Source organism: Aquarana catesbeiana, linkage group LG04, assembly GCF_042186555.1.
Source record: "Aquarana catesbeiana isolate 2022-GZ linkage group LG04, ASM4218655v1, whole genome shotgun sequence".
Classification (NCBI taxonomy): domain Eukaryota; kingdom Metazoa; phylum Chordata; class Amphibia; order Anura; family Ranidae; genus Aquarana; species Aquarana catesbeiana.
In genome coordinates this window covers 166899958-166920540 of record NC_133327.1, presented here as the reverse complement: position 1 = coordinate 166920540, position 20583 = coordinate 166899958, and the positions used below count along the sequence as shown (strand labels likewise).

Below are 20583 nucleotides of genomic sequence, written 5' to 3'. Positions count from 1 at the left end.
CACCTCCGACAGCGCTGGAGTCATGGCTTTATGTATCATGGGAGCAAACGCTGTTGCTGTCATGATGAATAAATCTGCTCAGCAGCTGAATGGCGTACCTGAAAACAATAAAATGGTTACCAACAAAACACAGTAAACAGTAAAGTATAAAAAAATTGCATATCTGAAAAGCAAACATGGTAAAACATAATAACAATAAAACATTGCACAATAGAATACAGTAAAAAAGAGCAGAACAATAGAGAGAGAGAGATCAATAAAACAACAACTATTTTTGTTTTTTTTATTTTATATTTTTTTTTTGTGTTTTTATTTATTTATTTTTTTTATACACTTTTTTTAGTAACTTTAACTTTTGTAACTGGTACCATGTTTGGGTCTCTCAAAATGCGATGGCATCTTGGGAGACCCTGTGAAAGTGTGTCCTAGTCTGTGCAGTGCTCAACTAGTGTATGGTAGCGTTCAAAACATTCACCCATGCAAAGACCAGGATTGCCAGGACAGGAGGGACAATAACACCGGGTGTCACGCCTAAATCCGCGCTTGCTACAGACACGACATCTTTTTTGGGGGGCTCGTTGGGTAGGGGTACTCGGGAGGGCATAAGGAAAATGCCTCTCATGCAGCCGGCCTACTGCATTTGGTTGGGGATGGTGAGGTGGAGCACCGTCTGGATACAGAAGGGCTCTGACGATCTCTTCCTGGAATTTAAGGAAGGATCCAGTCCATCCTGAAGCTCTGTATAGCACATGAGCGTTCAGCAAAGCCAATTGAAATAAACAGACACTTTTTTGTAACAGCGTCTGGCCTTACAGGCAACTAGGTACAGCGCCAACAACTGGTTGTTGAGGTCCACCCCTCCCATATTTTGGTTATATTCGTGGACACAGAGGGGTTTCTCCACAACACCAGTCGCCATAGTAATTTGGGCCGTCGTGTCTGCATGAAGGGAGGTGAGAACGAAAACATTCTTCTTATCCCTCCACTTCATAGCGAGCAAGTTATTACACTTCAAGCAGGCTCTCTCCCCCAGCCTAAGACGGGAATCTACAAGCCGCTGAGGAAAATCCCAGCGATTAGGTCGCACGGTGCCACATGCTCCAATCTGCTGATCAAACAAGTGACTAAAAAGTGGCACGCTCGTGTAATAATTGTCCACGTACAAGTGGTACCCCTTTCCGAATAAGGGGGACACCAAGTCCCACACAATCTTGCCAGCGCTTCCTATGTAGTCAGGGCAGTTTGTCGGCTCTACGTGACTATCTTTGCCCTCATAAACCATAAAACTACATGTATAGCCTGTGGCCCTGTCACAGAGCTTATACATCTTGACCCCGTATCTGGCACGCTTGCTGGGAAGGTACTGTTTGAATGACAAGCGGCCAGAAAATTTAATCAGGGACTCATCAATGCAGACAACTTGATGGGGAGTAAACAAGTCTGCAAAACGTTGGTTGAAGTGGTTTACGAGGGGCCAAATTTTGTAGAACCGATCGTATCCAGGGTCTCCACGAGGACGACAGAGTTCATTGTTGTTGAAGTGCATGAACCGCAAAATCTGCTCGTATCATGCCCTGGCCATGGAAGCAGAGAACACGGGCGCATGGTAAATTGAGTCAGTGGACCAATATGACCGCAACTTACTCTTTTTATTCAAGCCCATGTTGAGGGAAAGGCCCAGAAAGATCTTAAATTCAGAGACCGTAATTGGTCTCCAATCTCTGGCAAGGGAGGACTGGGGATTAGCGGCGAGGTGTTGACCAGCGTATAAATTGCTTTGGTCCACAATAGATCTATAGAGATCTTCAGTGAAAAACAGTGAATAATTTCCACCTGAATTCCGGGTTGGTCAGTGAATGGGGGAAGTACGGGTGCTGCAGAAGTGGTGGGTTCCCAATTCGGATTGGCGAATGCAGCAGGAAGGGCACGATGGGCCTGTCTTTGTCTTCTTGGTGGCAGCGGGACACTACTTGTGCTTGCCACCTCGCCAGCTTGAACTGCACTTATGGGACTCGCCACGTCACCGAGTGTTACTGCAGTGCTGGATGTATGACCAGGGTGTACTAGGCCGCTGGTGCTTGCCAGTTCACCAGAAGGAATAGCGGCACTAGTACTTCTCTGCTCCATACGAGAGCCCTGCGGTTCTTGCACTTCAAGGACAGAAGAAGATTGGGGTCTGGTACGCCTGACCTTTAGCAGGGACCACAACTCCGTCGTCAGAGCTATCTGTCATGGAGCCGCTGTCCTCTACAGGATCGTATTCTGAGCCTGAATCTGACAGATGAGTGACTTCCTCTTCACTATCTGTCAGGCTCAGAAACGTGTAGGCCTCTTCACTAGTGTACCTTCGATTTACCATTTTGGGCTCTAAATTTAGGGGTACACTAGTGAGACTCACAGGCAAAAAAGCTCCTGACTGTCGGCGACTGTATCAAAGCGCTACCAAAAAACTGTTAGCAATCGCAGGGATCAGGCCTGACTCTGCGAACGCTGCAGTTATGTGTGCTTAGTGTTTTGCAAATGTCAGTGATCGATCGATACTGCACTTGGGTGGGCTGGGCTGGGCCGAGGGGCAAAACGCAGGTGCTAGCAGGTATCTGGGCTGATCCCGCTAACACTGCGTTTATGGGAACCCTAAACTGCTGGGGACGCTAGTATAGATCAGATCAGATATCGATCCGCTCAGATACTATAGCACTAAGGGCGGTGTATGCTGCGTGCGTGGGTGTTAGTGGTACTGGCGCTAACCTGACGCTGCCTGGGGCGACACAGACCTTATCTGACCCTAAAAACTTAACTTATATCACCGCCGGGCAATTAGGGGGTTAAACATTTATAAGGTAATAAACGGCGGGTGCCCTAAAACTATAATAAACTATAATAAACAAACCAACTAACTAGCGTCACCCGTAACAATTATACGGTGATCGCTGGTGAAAGGGTTAACTAGGGGGCAATCAGGGGGTTAAAACCTTTATTAGGTAGTATATGGGGGTCCCTGTCGCTATAAAATACTGACAGCGAACCTATATACTTACCTACCTAACTAGCGTCACCTGTGTCACTAATACAGCGATCAGAAAAACGATCGCTTAGTGGCACTGGCGACGGGGGGGGGTGATCAAGGGGTTAACCTTTATTAGGGGGGGTTAGGGGGGTACCCTGGACCTAAAGGGGGGTACCCTAGACCTAAAGGGGCTAACCTAACTGCCCTAATACTTATAACTGTCACAAACTGACACCAATGCAAAAAAAAAACAAACTGCTATTGGTGTCAGTGTGACAGGGGGTACAGGGCGTTGATCGGGGGGGTGAAAAGTGTGCCTGGCATGTTCTACTGAACGTGTAGTGTTGGTGCACTTACTTGGATGTCTTCTCTCCTCGGCGCCGGATCAAAAAGACCGGCTCGAGGAGGGATGACATCACTTCCTGTGCCTCTGTTTACATTACAGAGGCACAGGAAGGATTTTCATTCGCCGGGAGCGATCGGGAGGGGGTGGCCATGAATGGATGGCCTCCCCCTCACCTCTCATCGCCCCGGAAGAAATGGCGACCGCCTCTGGCACCGGGGGGGGGGGTGTGATCGGGACGAAGGCAGATCACGTGTATGTACGTGATTCTGCCTGTCCGTGCCACCTTGCCGACGTACATCGGCGTGAGGCGGTCGTCAAGTGGTTAAACGTTTTGCAGAAGAGTGCATGGAAAGGGGAGAAGTGTGAACTGGTAAAAAGAAAAAATAAGCTAACGCACCCCAAATCCAAATAAATAGGGGGCTGAATCCATAGATTGGATTTCCTCAAGAAAGACCTGGGAATAATCCACTGTAAATAAATACTGTAAAAAAACACTGTAAATAAATAATAGGCTGCACTCCAAACTGCTAGCTTTTCAAGTTTCGTATATTTATGAAATGAAATATTATATAAAGACATAACCATAAACTGTAGTACATACATAGTTCCTCTATCTTCTAGACCAGGGGTGTCAAACTCAATCTCATATGGGCCACATCAGCATTATGGTTGTCCTCAAAGTGCCAGTAGTATCTGTAATGCCGCGTACACGCGGTCGGAATTTCCGACAGAAAAAGTCAGATGGGAGCTTTTCATCGTACATTCCGATCATGTGTATGCCACATCGGACTTTTTCAGTTGAAAATTCAGACGGACTTAGATGGAGAACATGTTCTATATTTTTCCGATGGAAAACCGATCATCTATATGCTGTTCCGACGCACCAAAAAGGACGCATGCTCTGAAGCAAGTACGAGAAGGAAGCACTCGGTCTGGTAAAACTAGCATTCGTAATGGAGATAGCACATTCCTCACGCTGCAAATTCTTCGATCTTTTAATGCAGCACATTCTTTTTATTTATATTTTCATTCTTTATAATGCTGGAATAATGAAGTTGTTTTGCTGCTGATATTCACACAGAGTTCCCACAAACTTATTTCTTTATTACTTCTCGTGATCTCATGAATAATCTTTTATTTTATACGATCTGAAAAGCACTAGTCTAAAACGTGCGAATCGTCTCTAACATGAGATAGCAGAAGGAGCCCAAAGGGTGGCACACTGGCTATTGAACTTCATTTTTCTAGTCCCGTCGTACGTCACTGCGTTCTTGACAGCCAGACTTTGGTGTGACGTCTGTATACAAGACAGCTTGAGCGGAATTCTGTTGGAAAAACAACACAACAATCAGACTGATTGTGAATTAAATGTATAATAGTGCAGCGCTGGTGATATGTATGCTACACATATGCTTAACCAGAACATAGATCTGGGGGAAAAATGTGCAGCAAATATACTGATAGAAAACTCTGTCAATCAGGTGTATAAGTGTTTAAAAGAAGAAGCACCCGCAGGTCAACCAATTACGGTGACCGTTGGTGTAAACAACTATATAAATGTAAATCATATATAGTGCAAAAAGAAGAGTGTAGTGATCCGCATCTAAATCCAACTTCAAAGTTTTATAAAGTGACACCTGTTCTACATGTGTAAATGATGAATGTGAACAAGGTGATTCAAATAATAAATCTGAAAACAGACATGAAAATATGAGCAGCCTAAATGTCGCATGAAGCCACAAAAAACTAAAAAGGTAATCTAAAAGGCTGAATGTTACATATATTAAGGGACAACTGAAGTCCAACATACCGGATAAATGTAACACAACAATATTCAGTAATCCTGTGAACACAAACCAAGTTGTATAATGCTATGTGATTGAAAACAAACAGTGGGGTCAGGGCACTAGGTGAACAATATTAATATGACACACAATAGTATCTGGATACCACTGGCATTAAAAAAAGCATGAAATGCACCATCCTAGGTTCGGGACGGTTGGAAGTCCATACTGGTAAAAATTAAAGTTCATGCAAGTAAAAACTGACTGCTAGGTGTTTATGCTGTAAGCGTATATATCAATATGTGCTGCGATCAAACTGGAGCCCCAAGTGATACGATCAGCATCCAAGGATAAGTAAAGAACGGATGTGGTACTCTTACCAGAACTGATGGACTCGCAGGCCGTTGGCGGTGAGTCAACCGAGGTTGTACCCGAAAAGACCGGATTAGAGATGATACAAATGGGGTCTTGAGCGATGTGATGGACAAATTTATCCTCAGAAGGTCGAGGGCTGGTATTAGCAGGTCGGTATACACAGGCTCCTACTCACCACCACGATGTTATAAATCTAAGCAGGACTCTCGTTAGTACCCACGATCGGCGTGATTGTAAACACCGGTCATCATCTTTAGTTCTCTCTGTGATGGTAGTGGTATTATAAAACGGAAAAAAAGAGAAAGCCTCCACATAGTGTAAATCCAAATATAAGGAAAACATTTATTTAAAAATAAATTTGAACACCCAAACAGCAGGGGTGTTATAATAAAAAAAAAACAGTATTACATAAGATAAAAAGCGCAATGAAATCGTGGCTCAGGGAGCATAGCAACTCTACGCGTTTCGTCTTATGAGACTTCAACTGGGGTATAAGGTGCAGGAACTCAACCACACCATTACCCACCCCCCGTCGCAACGCATTGAATGGTGGGTGTGGCCAAATTGCACTAAAACTGGGAGGATCTTAAAGGTGCAATAAATACCAGGAGTGTGCGTCATGTGCGGAGTTCAGTGGAGAGCGGTGTATAAAGTACAGTGTTGTTGAGTGTGCTACATACATAGTGCAGGGTTTAGGGGTGTGCAATGCACAATCTCCAGGGTTCTGCTCTCTTTCACAGGCTGTACACATCTCACTTCCACCCCTCCCCTGGGTGTGAGGGCCACATTAAATTACCTGGACGGCCGGATTTGGCCTGCGGGCCATGTGTTTGACACGTGATCTAGGCAATGGCAGACTCTCAAATACAAGCATCATATACATTTTCATTAGAACAGCGAGGAGATAAAGGCTAATTGTACAACAATTAACAAACCTCAAAACACATGGATAGATGCCAGAAAAAAAACTTCAGTTGGCATCTGGAAACTCAGGAGTTGGGAATCACTACATTTTAAAGTGATTTGTAAAGTCTCATTTAAAAAATCAAATAAAAATAACAAACATGTTATGCTTGCCTGCAGTTGGTTTTGCACAGAGCAGCCCAGATCTTCCTCTTCTCTGGTCCCTCTTTGCTGCTCCTGGCCCCTCCCTCTTATCCATACCTCCACAGTCAGCAGCTTCCTATGGGGGCACTGGAGCTGAGTCACAGCTGCACCGACCTGGCCCTGCCCCCTTTCTCCCCTGATTGGCTGGCTGACTATCTTTGATAGCCACCAGAGCCAATGGCGCTGCTGCTGTGTCTCGGCCATCAGGAGGAGTGTCCCAGATGGCTTAGACATTCATGGACATCGCTGGAGAGAGATGGGGCTTGGGTAAGTGATTAGGGGGTGCTGGGGTGACTGCTACACACAAAAGGTTTTTTATCTTCATGTATAGAATGCATGAAGATAAAAAAAAACCTAATGCCTTTACAACTCCTTTTAAAGTAAACACTGTTCAGAAGCATACTTAAAGTGGTTGTAAACCCTTACAGACTACTTTGACCTACAGGTAAGCCTAGATTAAGGCTTACCTGTAGGTCCAAGAAATATCTCCTAAACCTACACAGTTTAGGAGATATTTTCAAAAAGACAGGCACCGCTGTCTATGGCACATGCGCGGCTCCCATGTGCATGCGCAGGAGTGACGTCATCGCAGCCAATCACAGCGCCAGAGCCACCATACCCGGAAAGAAGATGGACGCTCTGTAGCAGAGGGGACAGCGTTGACGTCGCAGGCTCCTGTGTCAGGTAAGTGACACATAATGGGCTACTATGCAATGCATAGTAGCCCATTATGATTTACCTTTGCAGGGAAACAAAGAGGAAGTAAACCCATCAGGGTTTACTTCCTCATTAAAGTGGATGTAAACGCACACAAAATTTTTTTAGTTAAGGCTTGTACCTCGTGGAGTATAGGATTTCATGTCATCTGTGCCCAGTCTTGCCACAAAGAGTAAATCCAACTCTGAGCAGTCCTTTTATCTTTTTTCAGTAAGATGAAAACTGACACACAGAGAAATAGGTGTCAGTTCCTCCCCCATGCTGTGACAGACAGGCAATTTCCTTATCTCATGCAGGAGTGTGAGAGAGGCGTTCTGTGTACTTCACATCCCCCTTCCTTTCTTCTCCAGCATGCTGAAGTCATGTGGTGACTTTCCTAGGTTTTGACTGGATGTTAGTGATCATAACAGAAGTTCAGTGTAAGAAATACACAGGAGAAAATATATGTTGCCAAGGGGAGTGTACTACCACTGACATCACGACTCCGCCCACCCAGCTCTGGACAACAGACCTGCCCACAGAAGCCAGAGTTTTGCAAGGCTAAAAGCAGAAAAAGGGGGGATATTTGACAAGTAATGATTAAGGATGAGCTCCGGCATGTTTGCACAGCCCATGTGCAGAGCCCGCCTGGAAGTCGGCACTGTGCTGGCACAGGCAGTGAGACATTTCCCAATCTCTGCAGCCGCGCATTGGGACAATGTCTCACTGCCTGTGATTAGTGCAGTGCCGACTTCCTGGCGGGCTCTGCACGTGGGGTGTGCGAACACGCCGGAGCTCCTTAGTAATGATACATGCAGGAGGCATGTATATCCTTTGACTGCTTTCGCACTGAAGCGCTTTACAGACACCGCAGCACTAAAAATAGCGCCTGTAAAGAGCCTTTCCTGTCTCACCAGTGTGAAAGCCTGAGTGCTTTCACACTGGAGCGGTGCGCTTGCAGAACGGTAAAAAAAAAGTCCTGCAAACAGAATCTTTGCAGCGCTGTAGCTGCAGTGTATACACTGCTCCTAAAGCGCCCCTGCCCATTGAAATCAATGTGGCATTATGATATAAAGATTACATTTTTTTTTCTTTAAATAAAATGTGTTTCTATGTATAGTTCACCACAATCAGCCCCAATAAAGTGACACTAAACCATAACCTTATTCTCCAAAAATAATCCATACACATCCAATACTTAGTGGTTGTAAACTCTGCAAAGAAAAAAACACAACCTGCACGACTAAGGCATAATGAGCTAGTATGCATCACATACTAGCTCATTATGAAATACCTTAGAACGCTGCTGTTGCAGCAGTCCCTGTACACCACTGTGACGGGCGACATGTCTCCGGAATGTTACTTCCGGGTTCGTGTCCTCTGAAGAGTACGTACGAGACGTTTCTTCATTGCGCATGTGCCGATGATGTCGGCACATGCAGAAGCAGTTAATATCTCCTAAACTGTGCAATTTTAGGAGAAATTCACGGTACCTACAGGTAAGCCTTATTATAGGCTTACCTGTAGGCAAAAGTGGTTGTAAAGGGTTTACGGCCACTTTAATAGCTCTCTTTTTTTGTTTTTTGTTTTTTTTAATAAAGTTGTGCCTTCCTATGTTTTTCTGCCTGCTTGTATTGTCCTCTGTGAGTTCCCAAACCTCTTCTTTTTATCCCTCACTTTCATTTGGAACGAGCAGTTCACATTAGTTGTAGTCATGTTCACTGCTGTATGCACACTACACATCCCATAGTCAATAGTGCCTAATCAACCTCCGGAAGCAAGAGAGGGTGTCTACATTCATACATACAGTAGAGTGGAGAGTGATGTAGCCTCCCTCTAATAGGAAGTCTGGTCACAGCAGCAAAAAAAAAAAAAAAAAAAAAAAAGGAATTTGGAGGAGACTCAACACAATGGAAGGTACTTTGAGTTTAAAAGGATCATAAACCTGAAAACAAAAAACTAAAAGTCATCAGCTACAAATGGTGGTTGTTAAACCACTTTCACATCTTCATACCATCCCCTCTGTGTTCTAATCCTGTGTGCCTTTGTGTGAGTGATTTATATAAAAAAAAGCCTGCTATACCTCATTTCAGAGCTCTTCTCAGCAATCACATGATCGGCTGGCTTTCTTCTCTCCCCATCTGATTGATGCAGCAGGCGGGGCTGAGATTCCCCCACTGACGTTGCCGATCATGTGATCGCTGAGAAGTGCTCTGAAATGAGTTATAGCAGGCTTTTTCTTTTTTTTTTTTTTTTTATAAATCTCTCACACAGGGGCACACAAGTTAAGAACACAGGGGTTGGTATGAAGATGTGAAAGTTATTTGAGAAGCAAGAGTTGATGGGGCAGGCACAGTCACAATCTGACAGACGGAGGGGGAGCACAGAGGAGGTGGCAGGCTGCAGATGACAGAGGCATGTATGGAAGACTACGGTGTCAGAACTCAGCAGCCGGGATATATCGGAGTCAACGTACAGGGGGGAGGGTATAGCCAGGCAGGATCAGCCAGGTATTACAGGTGTTACAGGGGGCCAAATGACAGCACAATCACTGTCCTGTATAAAATGCTTTACAGGAACAGGATTTTTTGAGGGGGTTAACAAATGCTTTAAATTAATAGGACACTTAGCAGCCCAGAGATCCAGTGCCGTTCTCACCCCAGCCGGCTCTTTGGTCCCCGGCGCTGGCATGTTTACTTTGGGAAGCTGGCTGTGACTCCTTGCAGTTTCACAGATGGCTTCCCACTGCGCATGCCCGAGCCACGCTGCGCTTTCTGAATGACGCTTCCCAGAAGGCTGTGGGGGAAGGACGACAAGGGGACGTGGTGATCCAACTGGAAGTTGGAGTGGGCACCTATCAAAACCAGGTACCCGCAACCCCCCTCCAAAAAAAAAAAAAAAATGTAGTGCCAAAACTTAGACGAGAGGGAGGAGAAACAGACAAGGAGAATGTCCCCTTTTAGGTGAAGTTCTGCTGTAAGAATACATCCTTGAATAGAATTTTAGAACCAGTGTAATGTTACTTTAGGTTCCCCCTTAGCTATTATTTTATTGCTGACAGAGTCACTTTATTAATGTTGCTTGTTTTTATAAATCTAATCCTAATATATTTGTATTTGATCGTTTCAGTTGTTGGAGAGTTTGGCAGAATTGCTATTGAATTTTTACGGAAGGGTTCTAATCCAAAAGTGTATGAAGGTGCTGCAAGTAAGTAATAAAAATGTCATCTTCTTGGAATCTGCAACGGAAAGTTCTAAGTAGCTCAGCCTCTTTATAGTTGGCAATTTAAAAGTAGAAAGGGAAGTTTACATTTTAAAGACAAGTTATTACTAGCTCACATAACAACATTTGCCAGCAGGGGGGTCAAATAAAAGCTACTTTAAAATGTAATTCGGTACCATGGTTGAAGTTGCTCACGTTTGCAAGTATATGGGAAGGTCATATCATACCAGGATTCCTCTATGGGAGTATGTGCATTAGAACAAAGAAAGCGGTTAACATAAAATCACAATAAAATTCCTGAGAGAAAAAAGAAAGCAGTTAACAGTGAACTAGTCTACCTGAAGGTTTCCACCTGGATCTTTAAGATTGCAGTAAATTGTGTGAACATTGGAACTGGCCTTCCATTTGTACTGGGAGTCATGGGCTCTCTTTATCGCTACATATTTGAATTGGTTCTTTATTTTGTTGCAAAGACTTTGTAATGTTCTCCTAAATTAGTTAATATAAAATAGTTTTTAGTAAAATCCACAGATATATAGTGCATGCAAAGGTTTTAGATTACCAAGTGGTGCAGTATATGGACATCTACTGTAGATAATTGTGAGTATTATCAGTAGCCCTTTCAATCATTGGACGTGTTCCACTGGTGGTACCAATCCTGTGTGTAGGTGGTACATGGCAGGGCTTGGGGGTTGGGCATAGTGTAACTTCTAGTGGCAGACATTAGTGTGGGCATATGAATCTAAAGCAGATGTTTTTTTTAGTGCTTGACTTCCAGTACTGAGAACCAATATGAACTGTGTAGCTTTCTAGATGTTATACCTTGCACTAAAGAACTCTGCAACATTTAAAGTAAAACCTGTGTTTTACCATGCACAGTTGTGAGTACTGTCTGCTCACTCCCAATGTGAGAGGGGCTGGGCCAGCCACCGAGCACCATCACTGTCACATTTGGAGGTAGGTGAGTGAATCGCATACTTTTCCATAGTTGGATGCACCATGTATCTCTTTTAGAATGGAGCAGTGGGGGGGAGCAAAGGGAAGCTGAGAATATACTGCTTGCAAGAGGGAGAAAGGTAAATATGATTACCCCAGGTAAAATACAAATCTACCCTTGCAGTGCTCCCCCTCCCCACTGTATGGGTAAATGCTAATTTTTGTCTATGGGAACATCCAAAGTCCCCCAGCAGCCAGCAATTCTCCTCTTCTCTCCACTACTCAGAAGTAGAGGCAGGCCCTGGTCCCTTGTCCTTCATTGTACAAGATGACTTCAGAGTGCCAGCAACTGACAAAATGGTGAAGAGAAGCATCCTTGGGGGACCAGTTAAACATCTAGAACGGGGGTCTTCAAATTTATGGGGGGCTGTACTGTGGCCAGTTGGAGATTAAAAAAAAACTTTTTTTTTGCTAGAAAATTACTTTTTTGCTAGAACACCCCCAAACATTATACGTTTTTTTTTTCTAACACCCTAGAGAATAAAATGGCAATACTTTCTGTCACACCGTATTTGCGCAGCGGTCTTACAAGCGCACTTTTTTTGGAAAAAATACACTTTTTTTAATTAAAAAATAAGACAACCGTAATGTTAGTCCAATTTTTTTTTTATATCGTGAAAGATAATGTTACGCCGAGTAAATTGATACCCAACATGTCACGCTTCAAAATTGCACCCGCTCGTGGAATGACGACAAACTTTTACCCTTAAAAATCTCCATAGGTGATGTTTAAAAAAAAATCTACAGGTTGCATGTTTTGAGTTAGAGGTCTATGGCTTAAATTATTGCTCTCGCTCTACCGTACGCGGCAGTACCTCACATGTGTGGTTTGAACACCATTTTCATATGCGGGCACTACTCGCGTATGCGTTTGCTTCTGCACGCGAGCTCGGCGGGACGGGCGCATTTAAAAAATACATTTTTTTTCTTATTTTACCTTTTTTATATTTACACTTTAAAAAAAAAAAAAGTGTCACTTTTATTCCTATTACAAGGAATGTAAACATCACTTTTAATAGAAAAAAAAACATGACAGGACCTCTAAATATGAGATCTGGGGTCAAAAAGACCTCAGATTTCATATTTAGACTAAAATGCAATTAAAAAAAAAATAATAAATTTGTCATTTTTTTTTTTAAAAATGGCCCTTTAAGAGCTATGGGCAGAAGTGACGTTTTGACGTCGCTTCTGCCCTGCAATTTCATGGAGACGGGTGGGGGCCATCTTCCCCTTACTCGTCTCCTTGCCCAGCCACAGAGAGGACCCGATCGCCTCCGCCGCTGCCGATGGCTCCGGTAAGCGGCGGAGGGCACCGGAGCGCTGCGGGAGGGGGGCCCTCTCCAGCCGCCGATAAAAATGATCTTGCGGTGAATCCGCTGCAGAGACCACTTTTATCTTGTAATGGACCGCCGGCCCAACAAGAGGATACCGGGGTTATGGCAGCTAGCTGCTGCCATAACAACATTATCCTCCTTCAAAGTAAGGACGTATATCAGCGGAAGTGGTTAAAATGTCCTGGTGTCAGTGGGATGCCCCTCCCATGCAATCGTGGAGTCAGAGAATGAATCTGCCGCCGGTTTACCATAGAGCCAACCATGGACCAGATGGTCCCCAGCCATCTCTAAAACCCTTGGAGGCTGGAAGCAAAGTCATGACGTCACTTCTGGCTCCGGCAGATGCAAACACTGTGGTTTATTTGCTGGAGAACCTAAGATTTTTTAAGTCTCAGGCTTTCCAGCATAGAGGAGAGATCCGGGGAATCATAAGCCCCAGATCTCTCTGTAAAAAGAACCTGTCATGCCTTATTCCTATTACAAAGAATGTTTATATTCCTTGTAATAGGGATAAAAGTGATCAAAAAATGAAAAATTGAAAGGAAAGTGTAAAAATAATAAATGCTAAAAAATATTTAAAGTGCCCCCATCCCCTTGTGCTCACACGCAAAAGCAAACGCATACATAGGTCATGCCCGCATATGTACACAGCGTTTAAACCACACATGTGAGGTATTGCCACGAACGGTAGAATGAGAGCAATAATTCTAGCACTAGACCTCCTCTAAAACTGGTAACCTATAAACATTTTTAAAGCATAGCCTTTGGAGATTTTTAAGTATCGAAGTTTAGCTCCATTCCATGAGTGTGCGCAATTTTAAAGCGTGACATGTTAGGTATCTATTTACTCGGCATAACACCATTTGTTACATTATACACAAAAAGCTGGGGTAAATATTGTGTTTCGTTATTCATGAAAGTGTTTTTTTTTTTGCTTTTTTTTTGTTTTTTTAATTGCGTTTGAAAAATTGCTGTGCCATGTGACATAAAAAATTGCAACGACCACCATTTTATTCCCTATTTCCTCTGCTAAAAAAAAATATATATTTTATATTTGGGGGTTCTGAGTAATTTTCTAGCAAAACAATGATGATTTTTACATGTAAGCTAGGAATGCCAGAATTGGCCCGTGGAAGTGGTTAAAGGCAGGCTTCCCTGGAGGGAGCCCACTCCTTAAAGGTACAGGAACACATTGAATGTTCAGAAATGGCACAATGGCAGCTGAAGGTATCCAATTGCAGTAAGTTGCACATGGAAGGGCAACGACGATCCAACCTATAAACCTAGCTATAACACTAATCTCTATTCCAGTGCATGCTTACCTTGCCCTGCTTCACATTACTGCTCCAGCAGCAAAAATATGCATGCCTAAAGCATACTGTGCCGAGATCCCAATAACAGGAAAATCCATTCCAACACTAAGGCTGGGTTCACACCTATGTGAATTGGATGCGGGATATTGGTAGGAGATTGTGACTGGCTCTCTATGGAGCCGGTTCACATATCTCCGCTGCGGCTCAGGTACGAATTTGCACCAGGGTCCTGTGCGTCTTTTTGGTCCGTTTCAGGCCTGAATTCAGCCCAAAATTTGGGCTGAAATCGGACTTGAAATGGGGACGCACCAGACCCCTGCTGTGAGCCGCATGGGGCAATGGTGTGAACCCAGCCTAAAAGTTACAGAATTCCAAATATACAGTATGCGCTACATTTATGTCACACGTTACACTTTTATAGTTCATTGCCTCCTCCATGAACACAGTAACCCCCCCTCCCCAAATAAACACTAAAATCATGACGCATTACTTGGTGTGCCGGTCTGCAGCTGGCCATAATTGTATGTCAGACTTTTCAGTTGTCTATGGGATATCCCCAACAGCTGACTGTCAAGAAGGAACAGTATGCTGAAGGTAGATACATGACCAGATATGAAGGTTGTAACTAAAGCTCTATGGGTATTGGAGGTAAGTGTAAAGCATATCAATCATTCTAGTTTCAGTCTATATGTAGATGCTGTGAGAAGTGTGGGTCTTTCTAAAATACCTAGGTAGTGTCTGGGCATTGCCCTAGTTTACCCCCAAACCTCCCTCTCTCCTCTTTCTGTACAGCATGTCTCAGAATTATTTTAGTTTTCTTTTACCTGGTTACCATAGCAAGAAAAAGCTTTTATTACTGTGACGTCAACTCTAGGCTTGTAAAACTCCTGCAGAGGCAGCTGCTGGGAGCCTAGTTCCTGTTGACGTAGACACGCTCCCAGAGCTACAGTGGGGACGGAGAGTATTCAGACCCCCTTAAATTTTTCACTCTTTGTTATATTGCAGCCATTTGCTAAAATAATTTAAGTTCATTTTTTTTCCTCAATGTACACACAGCACCCCATATTGACAGAAAAACACAGAATTGTTGACATTTTTGCAGATTTATTAACCACTTCAGCCCCGGAAGAATTTACCCCCTTCCTGACCAGAGCACTTTTTGCGATTCGTTTTTTTTCCCACAAATAGAGCTTTCTTTTGGTGGTATTTGATCACCTCTGGGTTTTTAATTTTTTGCGCTATAAACAAAAATAGAGCGACAATTTTGAAAAAAACGCATTATTTTTTACTTTTTGCTATAATAAATATCCCCCAAAAATATATAAAAAAACATTTTTTTCCTCAGTTTAGGCCGATACGTATTCTTCTACATATTTTTGGTAAAAAAAAATCGCAATAAGCGATTATTGATCGGTTTGCGCAAAAGTTATAGCGTTTACAAAATAGGAGATAGTTTTATGGCATTTTTATTAATCTTCTTTTTTTTTTTTTTTTTTTTTTTTTTTTTAAATGGCGGCGATCAGCGATTTTTATCATGACTGCGTCATTATGGCGGACACATCGGACATTTTTGACACATTTTTGGGACCATTGTCATTTATACAGCAATCAGTGCTATAAAAATAATACAAGTGAAAAAGGCGCAATCCAAGATACCTCATTTAACATTGTCTATGTACGCTGGGGCAGGATCCATACAAACATATATATATATATACCATATATATGGGTGGAAAAAAAGAGTCATTCAAGGCAGCCGCCAAAAAGGACCAAAAGCCAAGTCCAATGTGCTAGAAGAAAAACAAGGAGAAGGAGCGCCACTGAGTATGTATCAAAATAAATTTATTATTAAAAACAATATCCACTCACAAATCTACACTTCAGTCCTACATGTGAGTGGATATTGTTTTTAATAATAAATTTATTTTGATACATACTCAGTGGCGCCCCTTCTCCTTGTTTTTAGTGCTATAAAAATGCACTGATTCCTGTGTAAATGACACTGGCAGTGAAGGGGTTAACCACTAGGGGGCGGGGAGGGGTTAAATCAGTACTAGGGAGTGATTACTAACTGTCAGGGGGATGGGCTCTGTGTGTGACATCACTGATCTCTGCTCCGATGACAGGGAGCAGAGATCGAGTGACACTGTCACTAGGCAGAACTGGGAGATGCTGTTTACATCAGCATCTCCCCGTTCTTCCTCCCCGTGAGGCGATCGTGGGTATCCCCGCGGCGATCGAGTCCTGAGACCCGACTCACGGAGCTTGCCGCGCGCGCCCGCTGGCCGCCTCTTAAAGGGCAATGTACAGGTACGTGATTTTGCCTGTACAAGCCCTTCTGCCACAGTATATCTGCGTGAGGCGGTCGGCAAGCGGTTAAAAAAGAAATACTGAAATATCACATGTTCCTAAGTATTCAGACCCTTTGCCTGTGACACTCATATATTTAACTCAGGCGCTGTCCATTTCTTCTGATAATCCTTGAGATGGTTCTACACCTTCACTTGAGTCCAGCTGTGTTTGATTATACTGATTGGACTTGATTAGGAAAGCCACACACCTGTCTATATAAGACCTTACAGCTCACAGTGCATGTCAGAGCAAATGAGAATCATGAGGTCAAAGGAACTGCCTGAAGAACTCAGAGACAGAATTGTGGCAAGGCACAGATCTGACCAAGGTTACAAAAAAATTTCTGCTGCACTTAGGGCCCTTTCACACTGGGGCGGGGGCGTCGGCGGCGGTAAAGCACCGCTATTGTAAGCGGCTCTTTACCGTCCGTATTCGGCCGCTAGCGGGGCGATTTTACCCCACGCTAGCGGCCGAGAAAGGGTTAAAAACCACCGCAAAGTGCCTCTGCAGAGGCGCTTTGCCGGCGGTATAGCCGCGCTGTCCCATTGATTTCAATGGGCAGGATCGGTGAAGCAGCGGTATACACTCCGCTCCTTCACCGCTCCAAAGATGCTGCTAGCAGGACTTTTTTTCCCATCCTGCTAGCGCACCGCTCCAGTGTGAAAGCCCTCGGGCTTTCACACTGGAGACAGCAGCGGCACTTTCGGGTCAGTTTGCAGGCGCAATAGCGCCTGCAAACCATCCCACTGTGAAAGGGCTCTTAAGGTTCCTAAGAGCACAGTGGCCTCCATAATCCTTAAATGGAAGATGTTTGGGACGACCAGAACCCTTCCTAGAGCTGGCCGTCCGGTCAAACTGAGCTATTGGGGGGAGAAGAGCCTTGGTGAGAGAGGTAAAGAAGAACCCAAAGATCACTGTGGCTGAGCTCCAGAGATGCAGTCGGGAGATGGGAGAAAGTTGTAGAAAGTCAACCATCACTGCAGCCCTCCACCAGTCCGGGCTTTATGGCAGAGTGGCCCGACGGAAGCCTCTCCTCAGTGCAAGAAACATGAAAGCCTAGAACAGAGTTTGCTAAAAAAAACACCTGAAGGACTCCAAGATGGTGAGAAATAAGATTCTCTGGTCTGATGAGACCAAGATAGAACTTTTTGGCCTTAATTCTATGCGGTGGAGAAAACCAGGCACTGCTCATCACCTGTCCAATACAGTCCCAACAGTGAAACATGGTGGTGGCAGCATCATGCTGTGGGGGTGTTTTTCAGCTGCAGGGACAGGACGACTGTTGCAATAGAGGGAAAGATGAATGAGGCCAAGTACAGGGATATCCTGGACGAAAACCTTCTCCAGAGTGCTCAGGGCCTCAGACTGGGACGAAGGTTTACCTTCCAACAAGACAATAACCCTAAGCACACAGCTAAAATAACAAAGGAGTGGCTTCACAACAACTCCGTGACTGTTCTTGAATGGCCCAGCCAGAACCCTGACTTAAACCCAACTGAGCATCTCTGGAGAGACCTAAAAATGGCTGTCCACCAACGTTTACCATCCAACCTGACAGAACTGGAGAGGATCTGCAAGGAGGAATGGCAGAGGATCCCCAAATCCAGGTGTGAAAAATTTGTTCCATCTTTCCCAAAAAGACTCATGGCTGTATTAGATCAAAAGGGTGCTTCTACTAAATACTGAGCAAAGGGTCTGAATACTTAGGACCATGTGATATTTCAGTTTTTCTTTTTTAATAAATCTGCAAAAATGTCAACAATTCTGTGTTTTTCTGTCAATATGGGGTGCTGTGTGTACATTGAGGAAAAAAATGAACTTAAATGATTTTAGCAAATGGCTGCAATATAACGAAGAGAGAAAAATTTAAGGGGGTCTGAATACTTTCCGTCCCGATTGTACATATCCCAAAAGCCCCTTTCTCTATTCAAAGTGTGTGGGCAGAATTTTCGGAGTCAAGACAGCAGCATTATTTTGCTGGAAAAGACATACACTTTAAGTAAAATTTATTTTGGTGGATTTCTTTAGCTGGGTATACACATACTAAACCTGTTCTAAAGCTGGGTATATATGTACCAAAAGTCAGTCAGTTCAACAGGAACCATCAGCCTGTGTATGCACTCCTCTCTATCCAGAACAGAAGCCAGTCTAAGCTTGTCAGAATACAAAAGCACAGAGTGTGAGATCCCTGCATCCACATTATTGTTTGTGTTGATGCAGGGGTTTGTATGTTTTTTGTTTTTTGTTTTTTTGTTCAACCTGCTGGTTGGGGGAAAAAAAAAAAAAACTTGGCGTGTATACCCTGCTCAAGTTTACATTAAAAACAAATAGCAAAAAGAGGACTATCAATCCTGGTGCAGCTGTCTCCTGGTTTCATTGACGTTTTCCTGCTCTCACCCCCAATCCTGCTGCCTTAATCTTCCAGTGCAGCAGGGGTTAATAGCGCTAAGGGCGCTGTAACAGACACTCATAAAAAGTGCCTGACTATGCCCACCCTTCCTGCCCATCTCCTCTATTCATAGAGGTTGTACTGTAGCTTCTATAAATGGAGCAGTTGGACCTCTAAATCATCTGTCTGTCCCTTATTCATCATTTTTTAATCATAGAAATTATAGTACATCCTCTAAATGGAGGAGGTGGGTGGAAGACGGGCAAAGTCAGGCACTTTTGAGGAGTGCTTTCACAGCTTAATCAGCTCTATTAACCACTGCCACACCTCAGCAATAAAGGGGGTAAGGTGTTTTAGGAGGAGGAAGAGTCTAAAGTGGTTGTGAACCCTCACATATGCCCAGTGAAGTGAATAGCCTCAGATGATACACAGAAATTAAACAAATCCTCTTACATAAGTTTTACTAGTTTAACTGCAGTCTTCCCCTCTTTACACCTTTTTTCAAAAGTGCAGATCATGTTAAAAATCTTTTTTCATCTTTCAGCAGCAGAGAAGAGGCAGTTACACTGTGTGAGAGCTGATTGGAGGAAAGGGACCCCCCTTTCCTCAAAGGCAGAGGGATGAAGAAACTTGCAGAGCTGTATTCTGAATAGATGAGCTCCCTGTGTATCTAGCTCTAAGCTCCCTCCCGACACAAATTTTAGTTCATGTTATCTCATCTGTCAGAAAACTTCTCAGGAGTGACTCCTGCTGATAACAGATGAACGAAGCACCAGAGAGAGACGGTACTTAGAGCTTTGGGGATAGACAAGTAAACACTACAGATATATGTACTTGGTTCAAATTTCATGACTGGGGATTACAACCACTTTAACTAAACCAGGAGACCACAGCACAAGGGATACATCAGAGTGATAGTAAGTATGTCCCTTGTGGGTTTTTTTATTACTAAATACAGGCCTTAGGTAAAAGTATTAGTAAAGTTTGCACTGGGCAGAACTATAGGAAAGAGCAAAGTTCCAGTGACTACATTTTTGGCATGCTTGCTTTGGTAAATTTGCTTGCATAGGGGCTGAGCTGTTTTAATTTAATTTTCTAATAAGTCTTCCTAAATGCCAGGATTGTCTGGATTATGGACAAGGCCTGTGAAACTTAAATTGTAGGTAAATAATTTTTCTGATATCCTTTGTTTTCTTTACTTGTAGGGAAGTTAGAGGTCAGTAGTAGCACCATTCAGCAGGCTGTAGAGGGGCTGACTTACCTTCTCACAGAGAGCTCCAAGCTTATGGTGAGTAAGCTGGTATTCGGTCTGTCTAATGTCTGAATATCTGCATTCTTCTTCATGAATTTCCTCTTGTGTATCGGCAGGTCTCAGAAATAGATTTTCAAGATTCTGTGCTTGTCCTGGGATTCCCAGAAGAATTGAATAAAGTTCTTCTCCAGCTATATCTAGATAATAGGAAAGAGATCCGCCAAATTCTGAGTGAGCTGGAACCAGATTTACCACATTACCACAACCTGGAGTGGCGACTGGATGTTCAGGTAAGTCCACAAGCATAAAGTAGTGCCTGCATATAATATATCCAGCTAAGGTTATATGGGTGTTTGAAGCTCAGCTCCAGTTAATGAGATGTAATTTCTTTGCATCTTGGAGATGTTTCC

The 20583-nt window shown here is 43.6% G+C and overlaps 1 protein-coding gene across 1 annotated transcript in view; it reads left to right on the top strand.

Annotated features, from left to right (window-relative positions):
- Nucleotides 1-20583, top strand: part of COMMD2 (COMM domain containing 2) — a 48313-nt gene that overhangs the window by 21815 nt on the left and 5915 nt on the right. Inside the window, exons 2-4 of the mRNA XM_073625924.1 lie at nucleotides 10445-10522; nucleotides 20127-20209; nucleotides 20290-20463. Of these exons, the coding sequence (XP_073482025.1) occupies nucleotides 10445-10522; nucleotides 20127-20209; nucleotides 20290-20463 (335 nt within the window). The remainder of the gene's footprint in view (nucleotides 1-10444; nucleotides 10523-20126; nucleotides 20210-20289; nucleotides 20464-20583) is intronic.